Below are 13,323 nucleotides of genomic sequence, written 5' to 3'. Positions count from 1 at the left end.
TGGAAGACCAAAGACAGTAAGGATCGAGAGCTCGGGCAACATTTTGACGGAGTTTGTTTTTAAGTTACCTAGTCTACTATGTTCTTTTCATTTACAATAAAACACAGATTATTGTTCAATAAAATTTCCTTTCAGTCGTACAAAGGTTGTGTTATTTACTATACAGTATACATAATTTATGATAAATCACATGCTTTATAACAAAAAACATGATTTCAGATTTACATTTCCTAACAAGTTACTATAATTTATGGTACATAATGGATAATCTAAGTATTCAATGGTACATAATGGATTTAATGGTACATTTCCTAACATGACATAAAAAACAAGTAATTTATGTCAGAAAATAATCTAAGTATTCAATGGTACATAATGGATGACACACACGCATATGATAATTTACGTTGTATACATGACAAATGATGGTTTTCTCGTCATAAATAACACATAATTTACGAACTTGTTTCATAATTTGTATTCGATGTGTGTTTATGTATGAGTAAAAAATGAAAGTTAAGTGAGAGAAAGTTGATATATATGTTTTGAATATTAACCCCCAAATCACGCTAATTGATCTCAGAAAATATACTCTTTCCAAATATGAAAATTAAGTGAGAGAAAGTGATATATAGATTTGGTTTCCAAATCTGAAAGGATGAGAGAGAAAATCTGTTTTGGAAAATATCCGTTTTCCAAATCTGTTTCGAAAAATCTTTTTTGGAAAATATCCTTGATCCATTACTTCCTATTAAATCTTTTCAGTTTGTAACCTAAATATCTTCCCCAAATCACGCCTCCTGGTTTGGGAAATTTTCCGGATTCATTCCGAAATTTAAAAACCCCGGATTTTTTAGACGAGGGACATGGAGGGTATTTATCAATAAAGTATGAGTTATTTATGCCCTTATTGTAAAAGGACTAAATGTCCATATTTTGGGAAGATTGGTTTATATACCTATTATGAAAATGATTTTGGTCTATATACCCATGGACTCTTATTTAAACCCAAATTTTGAGGTTTTAAATTACCTCCTCATATGTGTTTCTGGTAAAAGGAAATTGACTAAGGTCAATCTCCTCTCCTGGGAAATAGCAATTTGACCGGGTGACTTTAGTCGTACCCTTGAAAGATTTAAAATTAAAAAAATTTGGTCTAAGGTCCAAAATTGGACCTTAATAGTAGAAAGACCCAAACTTATTAAAATATAAGTTTTAAGTCTATTTTTTGAATGTAGATAGCAACTTTGTTTGTGTTGCATAAAAAAACAAATCTGTTTCTACATATATCTACACCCTGACAAAACGATTAGGTCATGTTTGACGCGCGAAAATCAGGTGGGAATGGAATGTGATTCTCGGGAATCACAATCCCGACTACTGTTTAGCTCGCGAGAATGCATGGGAACCCTATTCCTCCAGGAATGGACGAAACTATCCTTAATAAATTATTACAATGACTAATATTAAAAGGGTTAATTCTGTTTTGACCCCCAATTTGTGACCAACTCACTGTTTTGACCCCGATAAGTGTTCGGTAGTTAGATTTGGCCCTAAGGGCCAAATTTTTTGACGAAATTATCCTCGGGGGCCAAAATAGAATTATTTCTGAAAAAGGTTAAAAACAAAAAAACCACATCACACCATTCTTTATCATCCACTTCATCTTATCTCTCCTCCATCATACCACCTCTGTCCACCTCACCCTTCTTCTCCGGTGAAATGTTGCCGGCCGGAATAAAATATTCTGGCCGGCAACCTTATTAAAAAAAACTTCTCCTTTCTCTCTATTCTTCCTCCTTTCTCTCTCATCTTCTCTTTCTCCCTCCTCTACTCTCTTTCCCCCTCACCTTCTCTCTCTCTCTCTCCCTTCTCTTCTCTCTCTCTCTCTCTCTCTCTCTCTCTCTCTATTTTCTTTGTTCCGGCGAAGGATAAGGGTATCCTTCGCCGAAAATCGTCTGGATCTGGGCTTTTTTTAATAAGGTGGCCGACCAGAAATTTTTATTCTAGCCGGCAACATTTCGCCGGAGAAGAAGGGTGAGGTGGTGTGATGGAGGAGAGATTAGATGAGGTGGACAAAGAAAAAGAAAAAATATAAATTACAGAAATACCATCGGGGTAGAATTGGGAGGTGGGATAAAATTTGGGGCCAAAACGAACTGCCGGACACTTATGGGGGCCAAAACGGTGAGTTGGTCACAAATTGAGGGCCAAAATAGGATTAAGATTTCAACCACCACTACAACAACTCTCTCTCCCTCACTCTAGTTTTTTTTCTCTCGTTTTTTGTTCATTCAAATCGGTTGCATAACGTTTAAAAACAAAAAAAATTTAAGCCAATACCTTTATTTATTTTAAACAAATATTTAAACACAAAATAAATTAGTGTATCACGTTATATCTACAAATTTCAATAAATAATACTATATACATAACGAAATTGGCATATAAAGATGTAGTTTAAGTAAAAATCATATAACAAGACTTTTATAAAAGTTTACATTCCTATTCCCATATGAACCAAACACCGAGGTAGGAATCTATCAGGAATTCCATTTCTATTCCTGGTCAAGCCAAACATCAAACTAAAGTAATATGACTCCCATGAATCAGTTATGGGAATGCGATGCTTGGGAATCATATTCCATTCCCGCAAGCCAAACATGACTTTAGTACATTAGTGACACATTTTTGTATTTGTACTAAGAAAAATTAGTGCTTATTACCCATTTGTTCATTAAAAGTGAATCTTGAATATATGTTTTCTTTTTATTTTGGGCCTATCGTCCTCAGACCTTAAAACTATTTGAGTTTCTTTTATGGAATGATTTCAAATGGAATTGTGTATACCACGAGAGAGATCTCATTAAAATAAAATATCAATTAAAAGTATTATACATAAAAAATATTAAAAAGGTAAATATAAGAAAGGGTTAATTTTGTTTTGGTCCCAAATTTATTGATAACTGCGCGATTTAGCCCTGACTGTGTCCCGAAGTTTAGTTTGGCTCCTAATTGTGTTCGAGAGTTCGAGTTGGCCCCAATTGATGCCCATGAGTTCGACTTACCCCCAAATTTTGTCAATCCTTTTAATTCAACCCTTATGGAATTTCACAATTATATTTTTTGTCAACTTACTTCAACCTCATTTTTCTCTTTCTTCCACTGTTGGTCGACGACTTTTTACCGACGACCTTCAAATGTTTCATTCCTTTTTCTACCACCTTCCCTACCTTTTTTCTCTCTCAATCTCAGTTTTATCTTAGGTGGAAGGAGTTACAAAAATGAAGGTCGCTGACAGAAAGTCGGCTTCCTACTTAGGTTGAAGAAGGTGAGGCTCATGCCATGGTCGACTATGGGGTTCAACCCGAATTTCATCGCGCTTAAGGAAGCCGCAAGGTTGGAAATGAGGATTGATGGACATCATATCTTAACAATTAAGAAACTCAAAAGAAAAGGTTGTACATGGAGTAGCTCGGGTTTTGGAATTTAAACATCGAGTAATTTTTTGTTCTTAACGAACAGATGAGACATGAAAATACAGGAAAATACAGGAAAATACAGATGAGACATGAAAATGTCTCATCTGAGTCGTTTAACTTTAGCAAATTAGTTTATTTTGAAGCATCATTCTACTAAATTGATTGTGTCTTTTGTCCAGGTACCTTCTACAAAATTGAGCGCGAAAAACAGGAAAATACAGGAGAAAGACACACAAAGGGCATTTAGGTCATTTGGTGATAAAGAGAGTCTGATAATTTTGATACTCGGATGAAAAGTTTAGTCGAAGGCGAACCTGTAGGCAAAAATACAAGTCAAAACGAAGTCAGGGTGAGAAAGTTAGTCCAAATCAAAGTTGAAGTCAAAGGTAGTTGACCAAATCAGCTAGAGGACACGTGGGACAAATCTAACAGCAGGTGTGAATCAGATCTGACCACACGAATCAAGAGTGTTAGACAGTTGGGAGGACGCGGGGTCCCTCGTATAATTCTACTTGTTGCCTCCATGCAACGTGGCACAAATTAAGAACAGTAACCCGCAAAGATCTAACGACCAAAATCATTTAAGCGACGCATCCCTCGAATCAAATAACTGCAATATGTAAAAAAAAATACATTATGATATTACAATAATGAATCAATTTATATATCGGTAATAACCGTAACAAGAAGAAAACAAATTATATACCATGTCTGTTGAAAACAAATGTGATACATCGACAATCATAGGAATAGGTGTTGCATTTTCGAATATTATAGAAGCATTTGAATCAAGTTGAAAATTCCCGAGAAAAGAATGAAGAGGAAAGAAGTCCATATGAAATTTGAATTAGAAAAAAAAAGTCTCTAAAGCATTTCGTGGATCCTATTGTCACAAAATATTTCGTGGGAATCTAAGGTACGAAATGTTCCGTGACACGAGATGTTATATATCCATCCATATTCCATCAATGATGCTACCTTGAACTATATTGTCAGGTTCTTTGTTCATATGTTATTGTTTAAAAGAGCCTCACTAATCTAATAACATTTTGAAAAAAAATAAAAATATTTAATTGTAGAAAGATGAAGATGAGAAATAGTTACGAACCAAAAGAAATTTTGAAGAATAAAGAAAAAAGAAAAATCAAGAACATGAAAAACAATAAAAGAGTTCCTAAAAATTCTGATCCCTATGAAGTTTTAGTAATTTATTACAAAATTATTTAATAGATCATACAAAATTTGAAATTATTTTTGAGGTCCCTAAATTTGTTTCCTTATAAAAATTACAAAATAAATGAGTGAATTCAAAGTGACCAAAATTTGACCAAGTCCTTGCACCCCGAAAATATTCTTATTTCCCCAAAGCGGTGGTCTAGTTTTACCCTAAATTATCTGGTTCCGTCTTAAATCTCCTTACTAGTTTTTCTAACAAGGATTTATTCACTAATACATATTACGAATCCTTAGCTCTCATTGTTTATGAATTTTTGAAGCTTTTCCAATCAATATAATGCATTTCGGTTGTATTTGTATCATGTCCCCACCAAATTTTTTTTGGTGTCGTTCAATGTCCGCCTCTTCTACCTCCAAACGACAATGTTCCGTTAGGCTTTCGCCCATTACAGAAAATTCCCCACTGTTGCCCTCCGTAGGAGTCTGGGTTGTGTCTTAATCCTAGTGTAGCTAGTCATCCTCTCGGACCAGCTATTGAGCATCACCTAGGTACACTGTTGGGAACTATATTAGTGGATATAAAGTATAGGGATAAAAGCCAACTCACTTTGTAATAAGACCGCCCGTCCTGCATGAGATAGGGTGTTTCTTTTCCAACCCGTTAGTTTCTTTGCTATCTTCTCTATAATGAAATCCTGATAAGATGATTTCTTGTGTTTTGCTTCAAGTAAATAATTTTCCAAATACGCATCATCTATCTGCATTTCTTTAACTCATAATATAATCATCACCAACCTTTTTTTATCATCTCTACACTTAGAATTGAAGTGAACAAAAGATATGTTGTAGTTTATATGTTGGCCTGAACAACCTGCATACACATCCAAAAGTCCCTTCAATCGAAGAATATTAAACTCAGAAGCATTACTGAAGAAAAACAAATCATCAGCGAATATAAGGTGACTCACACTAGGTGCACCTCTATTCATTTTCATGCCACTATAAATCCCATTCCTCTCGCCCTGTACGACTAACTTTGTGAGAACTTCATCGCATGCTATGAATAGATACGGCTTTAGATGACGACCCTATCTAAGCTCTGTTTCGCTATAAAAAGATCCCCTTGGTCTGTCATTTATCAATATTTAAAGACCTCTAACACCACACAACTTCTCTTTTATGCATGCTTTGATTCGCATGCACTTCCACTTCACTTCTGTTTCCTTGCAATTCTGAGTCGAGCATTGCTTTCCTTTGATCCATTTAGAAATGGCGTAAAAATGCAATTCATAATAAGAGAATGTGATTTATCAATAATTCCAAACCTTTTCATCAGCTCATCTAAATTTTTTCAATCTATTGGATCGTAGGTTTTTGCCATGTCAATTTTCAAAACAAACACCCCTTTGAAAATGAATTAGTATTACTTTTACATATTGAAATTGACGTTTTTTTTAAGTGAAAACAATGACAAACACAAAATTTAATGGAAGACACAGGATCCGTTTTGAAAATTTGATATTCCAAAAACAATTCTAAATCATGTGGCTTTAAGTACCCCATAATATTTTAGGTTACCATGTTTGAGTTGACTATTGCAATTAAAAATAGCAATAGAACCTTCCTTAGATGCATGAATAGTGTCACAAGGAATGGACCTCATGAGAACCACGATTTTATAAGAATATTTGAGATCATCCAGCTAACTTGGATCTTTAAGGGCAAGTTGGGCTAGGTGCATAGTAGACTTTGAACTTTGATTGATTTGCTAATAAATAAGGAAACTCATCAACAAACATGAAAGACTAGTAAGGTTTATATCATGGTTGTAGTGAGACGTTAGTAGTCGCACATGGCCTGGGAAAGAATTCACCGCCGTATGGCTGATTGACAATTACTACTGCCTCTGGCTTCATGCAGGCGAGTTGCAGTTTGTAAATCCGAACTGAGAACAGGTTTTTGAGACTAGCTCAATTTCATGGACTTAATTTAAATCTAAACGAGTCAAGACTACGAAAGTCATTACAAAGCATTGATACATCAAAGATGTGATGAAAACTATAACTGCCAAATTCTAAACCCTTACAGGATGGGGCCTAAAGTCCAACTAACTACGACCTAAAACCAACTAAAATAAATGAAAATTAAATCTCTCGGTTTAAATAACAGATGTTTGATAATTACATATTTCAAAAATCTAGAAGTTTATTATAGTCGTAAAAGCTAAGTTACTGAAAATTATAACTTACTACTGTATCAGAAAATGTTCGCTATTGTAGTTACAATGAACGCTAATGAGCCATTGATCCAAACTAATAGTTACCTCTAGCATTGATCCCAAAGCTGCTCAAAGAATCAATTAGTATTTCATATCACCTCAAGGCTTAAAAACTACTCAGACTATAAGAAATAGTTCAACTCATTTTAACCAAAAATTTACTCTATAGAGTAGTAGCTCATAGTTTGAATCATCTCAAGGTCCATTGACGCATATAAGTTAGGTCCGTCTGACGATTTAAACTTCAAGGGCCTAAAATTAGTCGATCTAGTTACTTTCTAGCTCCGATGATAGTAAAATGAAGATTATGTATGAGATTTTCTCCCTTGTGTTATTTTGGCAGAAAGAGCAGATTCATGAAGAAATATGAGATCTGTACTAACAAATTCAAAATTAAGAATTGCATAATTTTGATTATTTTTAATCATAAAAAAGAAATGGCCAGCAAATACCATCAATGTTAAAAAACTGAGAAGATATTAATGAAGGTTGAGAGGTTCAATGAATAACCTTCAATCTTGAAAGATATTCTCTTTAGCAACATACGTCTATAAATACTCCTCTTAAGCTTGCAACCAAGAATCAATCAACTTCCCCTTCAACTCTTCTTCCTTTTCTTGTTCCTTTTTCATCAACTTGATGGGAAATCATGGTGGAGGACCCTCTAGGGGTTGTGTCTGGCTTCAGGTTTTACTTGCCATTGCTATCCTATTTGTATCATACAATGTAGTATCTGTTAATGCTGATGAAGGTTATGGTGATAACCACACACCTAAAAAGCATCCTCATCCCTTTCCTCATCCTCTTCCTCATGATCTTCCCCATCCTCATCCACTTCCCCATCCTCACCCTAAGCCCCATCCTCACCCTAAGCCCCATCCTCACCCTAAACCTCATCCCCATGGCCCCAACTCTCCACCACCACCACATTACTATTACAAGTCGCCACCACCACCTGTGAAATCTCCACCACCGCTTGTGCACTTTCCTCCACCTCCATACTTGAATAAGTCTCCACCACCACCGGTTCATTCGCCCCCACCACCATACCACTACAAGTCCCCACCACCACCAAATCACTCTCCACCACCACCATACATCTACAAGTCTCCACCTCCACCACCAAATCACACTCCACCGCCACTGGTTCACTCTCCTCCACCACCATGCAACGACAAGTCCCCACCACCACCAATTCACTCTCCACCACCACCAATTCACTCTTCACCACCACCAGTTATTTATAAGTCTCCACCACCACCAGTTCACTCTCCACCACCACCAGTTATCTCTCCACCACCACCAGTTCATTCGCCACCTCCACCAGTTATTTACAAGTCTCCACCACCACCAGTTCATTCTCCACCACCACCAGTTCACTCTCCACCTCCACCAGTTATTTACAAGTCTCCACCACCACCAGTTCATTCTCCACCACCACCAGTTCACTCTCCACCTCCACCAGTTATTTACAAGTCTCCACCACCACCAGTTCATTCGCCACCTCCACCAGTTATTTACAAGTCTCCACCACCACCAGTTCATTCTCCACCACCACCAGTTCACTCTCCACCACCACCAGTTCACTCTCCACCTCCACCAGTTATTTACAAGTCTCCACCACCACCAGTTCATTCTCCACCACCACCAGTTCATTCGCCTCCTCCACCTCCACCAGTTATTTACAAGTCTCCACCACCACCAGTTCACTCTCCACCACCACCAGTTCATTCGCCCCCTCCACCAGTGATTTACAAGTCTCCACCACCACCAGTTCACTCTCCACCACCACCAGTTCATTCGCCTCCTCCACCAGTTATTTACAAGTCTCCACCACCACCAGTTCATTCGCCTCCTCCACCAGTTATTTACAAGTCTCCACCACCACCAGTTCACTCTCCACCACCACCAGTTAATTCTCCACCACCACCAGTTATATACAAGTCTCCACCACCACCAGTTCACTCTCCACCACCACCAGTTATTTACAAGTCTCCACCACCACCAGTTCACTCTCCACCACCACCAGTTCATTCTCCTCCTCCACCAGTTATTTACAAGTCTCCACCACCACCAGTTCACTCTCCACCACCACCAGTTATTTACAAGTCTCCACCACCACCAGTTCACTCTCCGCCACCACCAGTTCACTCTCCACCACCACCAGTTCATTCGCCTCCTCCACCCGTTATTTACAAGTCTCCACCACCACCAGTTCACTCTCCGCCACCACCAGTTCATTCTCCACCACCACCAGTTCATTCGCCTCCTCCACCAGTTATTTACAAGTCTCCACCACCACCAGTTCAGTCTCCACCACCACCTGTTCATTCGCCTCCTCCACCAGTTATTTACAAGTCTCCACCACCACCAGTTCACTCTCCACCACCACCAGTTCATTCTCCACCACCACCAGTTATTTACAAGTCTCCACCACCACCAGTTCACTCTCCACCACCACCAGTTCATGCGCCTCCTCCATCATACATTTACAAGTCTCCACCACCACCTGTTAACTAGATCTCCACTGCCACCTTACCTCTACAAATGCCCACCACCACCCGTTCACTCTCCACCGCCATACCTATAAAAATCTCTACCACTACTAGGTACTCCACCACCGTATTTCAACAGTTCTCTATCACTGTCGGTGCACTCACCGCATCCGGGTATCTAACTTTGAGATATGGGTTTTATCTATGTTGCAGTAAATTGTCATGCATTCACTAGTTTAATAAGGAAGGTCTCTTCCTCCTTGGAGCCCGTTATTTTCATCATTTTGAAGTTCCAGTCCTACATCTTCTTAATTTAAACCTAGTGGGTTCTACCAGCTAGTTACTTCAGACCCACATTATTCATTTTGTTGGTTTGTTCATCTAGAAGAATGAGTGACTTGTGAAGAAACTTGGGCTGGGGAGAGAAGATTGATGAATCCCACATTCTTTGTTTTTGTTGAAGTTTTACCACTAATTATGAGTTTAATTCCCTATTTTTTTTTTTTAAAGTAAATTTCTTTGTAATTCTATTTGGACCTTATTTTATTCTCAATAAAAAGAGTAAATTCTCTTATGGGCTACACTTGTTCTTCAGTAGGATTCTGCTTCTGTGGTCAAATTTGCTTTTATGTAAAATTATTCGAAAACGTTTTCTTTTGAATGATTTTATTTGTAACAAGACTAAACCACAAGGCTTGAGAAATACAGCTAGCCCAATAAGAAAAATAGAATGGAAAATAAAAGTTTAGAATTAGATGACATCCATATTTGTTATTTTTCATAAAATGCCATGTTTTGCCATCTAGTTATACAACAACTAGGCATGGATTACATATTTACATCTAGTTATGGTGGGTAGAACTCATGATTTGGTATTGAGTTCAAATGAAGTTCATATGGATCATATTAGTCCAATTTGTGCACTAAATCTAACAATGTTTTTATGTAACTCTTATATATTTAATATGGATTGTTGTCTCTTATTATTTATCTTAAGAATAAGAACTACAAAAATAAAGTAATATTTACTTAAAATTTCATAAACCACTTCTTTCTTTGTGATTAATCAGAGAAGGATAAACGTTACGACCATTGCTTGATTATACAAAAAAGAAATTGAATTAATTTTTAGAGACGACTCGGGTCAAAACAAATCTAGTTTTCAACACTAAACCTTTCAGAAATGGGAAATGTCAAAGGCTCTTATCCCAAGTGTTATTGACGTCTCCCTCCATATCTACTAGCCAAAATATCCGCCTCACGTCTTGCCCTTACAAGCAAGAAATAGATCTAGCCATCCAATGGCTCAAGGCAGAAGTTGCTCCAGGATCAGATAGATACCCTCCATTTTTCTTTCAGAAAAATTGGGACATTGTCCAAGAAGATATATTTGATCTGGTCCAATGCTTCTTTTCCACACCAAAGTTACAAGAAAACACCAATCATACCCATGTCTGCCTCATTTGCAAAACCCTTACCCCTCAAATCGACTTCAGACCTATTAGTCTGCTCAAAGCTACCCGTAAAATCATAGAAATTTTTTTGGAAAGTAGGTTGGACTATGTACTTACTGGTATAATTTCCCCCTTCCAGGCAACACATGTCCCAGGAAGACAGATCACTGAATAACATCATTATTGGTCAAGAATTAATCTATTCATATAAGCAAAATAAAGGCTCGATGGAGACTCTTTTACCCATTTTATGGAATATGAGGGGCACCAATAACCAGGAAGCCCCAAGAACACCTATAGGATGTGCCTTTCAAACTTCGTGAATTATTATTGAGATCAAAATATTTACTAAGACTAAACAACACTTTTGTGGGGCTAATTCTTTAATTTATTTCTTCAAAATTTAAATATTATATAAATTTTCATTAGATGTCAGACTTTGATAAAACTTATACATGTAGAAAATGATCCTACAAAAAAAAAAAAGTCTTGTGAAATGCAAATCCGACCGTCTGAGTTTGCAAATTTGTTTGCAGAATGCAAACTCAGTTTTTGATGATCTTGCAAAATCTATTTGCATAATGCAAACTCAGTTTGCAGAACTCGCAAAACTAGTTAGCATAATGCAAATTCAGTTTAGTGTGCATGTTAGAAATCAACAAACTTATGAAGATATATACTAGGATCCCCCTTTAAGTGTAAATGGTAAACCTATGTTATACTTGTATGTTCGTGAGGTGGTGGTAGATCATCGTATGCCAATTTGCAGTAGAAGAACATTAGCTTGATGATAGCCACATGACATCGTATAAGGCAATAATCAACAAAAGTGATTGGTGTATTTTGTTAGAAATGGCTCCAATTTGGGAAGCGGTTCTTTGGCATTAGAACCTTCCACGCAAACCAGCACCATTCTCTTAGGCAAGGTAAAGATCAAGGTGTTGAGGATACTTCTGCAGACATCTTTGCTCTGCCTCTTTGGTTAGAGCAGGATTCAGGGGTAGAGTCAACTTAGACCCACCTTTCTACTTGTCTCTAAATGGATTAGAGGTCAAGGTGCCTGAGGTCATTTATGCAATCCTTCATGTTTTGCCTTTATAGTTAAAGTAGGGCTTAGGTGCAGGGCTAACTCGGATCCACCTATTTGATTCCCATTAGGCAAAGCTGAGCTTCAAGGTGTCTGGGGGACTTGTGCCGACCCACCAACAATCTCTCCGATTAGAATGGGGATCAGGTGGGAGTCTCTTTTGGATCCACTTTTTTATTTCTCGATTTGTCAAAGCTGACTAATATTTGGCTCAATAAGTGTAATTGTTGTATTTCAACGACCAAAAGGTAAAATACGTAATGACATCAATGTGTCAGTTTTAAGCTCGCACAGTTGAAGTCAAATGCACATTATAAGATAAATTAACACATTTTGAAAGATGTAATATGCAACGATGTTTTTCTTCGATACGCCGACATTTTTGTTTAGTGTAATTGTTATTTTTTATACGACGACTTTATGTGCTATTGTTAACTTTTTTTAACAAATAAGTTAAAAAATGCCATTTACATTTTTGTCAACAAACAACTTGATTGGTATAGTGTAACATGCATAGTGTTATATGCATACATTGAGAGTTGGAAACGAGAAATATGTTACATACACCGGAAATTTAACATATGTTGGGGTCAGAACCATTTTATATCTCACAATAACTATATTTTATAAATTAGAAACTTTTTAATACATATCTTTTTTAAAAGAAATTTAAGTGACCTAAGATATTTTAAAAAATTTCAAAATAACACGCAAAGGATATACTCTATCAACATATAAATCTTTAAACTCGTATAAATTGAGTTGTTTTTTAAATTCAGACAAATTACATAAAATATGTTCATAAACATGAAATTATCATTTGCTATGTTGTTTAATCAAATATAAGTAAGCAAACTAAGAATTTTTGTCCTGATTTCCAATTGTACATAATGGGAGATGGGAGACGTATGTATCCTCTTAAAATCAGTTATTAGTCGACTTGTTATATCTAGAACCAAATAAAAAATAATAATTTATTTAAAAATAGTTAATTCCTAAATATAAAAGATGAAGTTTTCTATTAATATATTTTATATTTATAAAAAAATTTCAATGTTAATAATAAAGGAGTTTTTGTTACCTATTTTTTATTTATTTAAAAGACTTTCTTACTTTCTATACTTATTCTAAAAACTTTTAAAGGTAAATCATTTTTTATGTTTTTTTATATATTTTTCTTACCTATTTGTATTAATGTTTTTATTTATTTTTGTAATTATTAAAAAGTTTTTATTACCAAATTTTATTTATTATTACATTGTAAATCTTTATAATTAAAAAAATTATAATAAACTTACAACTTGTGTGTATAGAAACACCATAACTGTATCCCAATAACTTAACACATATA

The 13,323-nt window shown here is 36.1% G+C and overlaps 1 protein-coding gene across 4 annotated transcripts; it reads left to right on the top strand.

The window, feature by feature from the left end:
- Positions 1-7,443: 7,443 nt before the first annotated feature.
- On the top strand, positions 7,444-10,012 carry LOC147539469 (uncharacterized). 4 transcript variants are annotated; one of them, XM_086641241.1, is made up of 3 exons: positions 7,522-8,778; positions 8,828-9,309; positions 9,401-10,012. In XM_086641241.1, the coding sequence occupies exons 1-3, from the start codon at positions 7,576-7,578 to the stop codon at positions 9,450-9,452; spliced, it is 1,737 nt and encodes a 578-aa protein (XP_086497367.1). In that variant the 5' UTR covers positions 7,522-7,575; the 3' UTR covers positions 9,453-10,012. The 4 variants fall into 4 exon arrangements, with proteins under 4 accessions (XP_086497364.1, XP_086497365.1, XP_086497367.1 ...); XM_086641238.1 differs by having other exon boundaries at positions 7,444-8,778; positions 8,828-10,012; XM_086641240.1 differs by having other exon boundaries at positions 7,524-9,309.
- The last annotated feature ends 3,311 nt before the right edge of the window (positions 10,013-13,323 follow it).

This window comes from Eschscholzia californica, unplaced genomic scaffold (genome assembly GCF_041429995.1).
Source record: "Eschscholzia californica isolate CP2 unplaced genomic scaffold, dmEscCali1.0.p SCAF_5, whole genome shotgun sequence".
NCBI lineage: Eukaryota > Viridiplantae > Streptophyta > Magnoliopsida > Ranunculales > Papaveraceae > Eschscholzia > Eschscholzia californica.
Note: the sequence above shows the minus strand (reverse complement) of the source record. Positions and strands in the feature narration are given on the sequence as shown.

Coding starts and splice junctions, on each gene's coding strand:
- LOC147539469 (XM_086641238.1), top strand. CDS start 7,576: ATGGGAAATCATGGTGGAGGACCCTCTAGGGGTTGTGTCTGGCTTCAG. Junction 8,779..8,827: donor ACAAGTCTCCACCACCACCA/GTTCATTCGCCT, acceptor CACCACCACCAG/TTCACTCTCCACCACCACCA.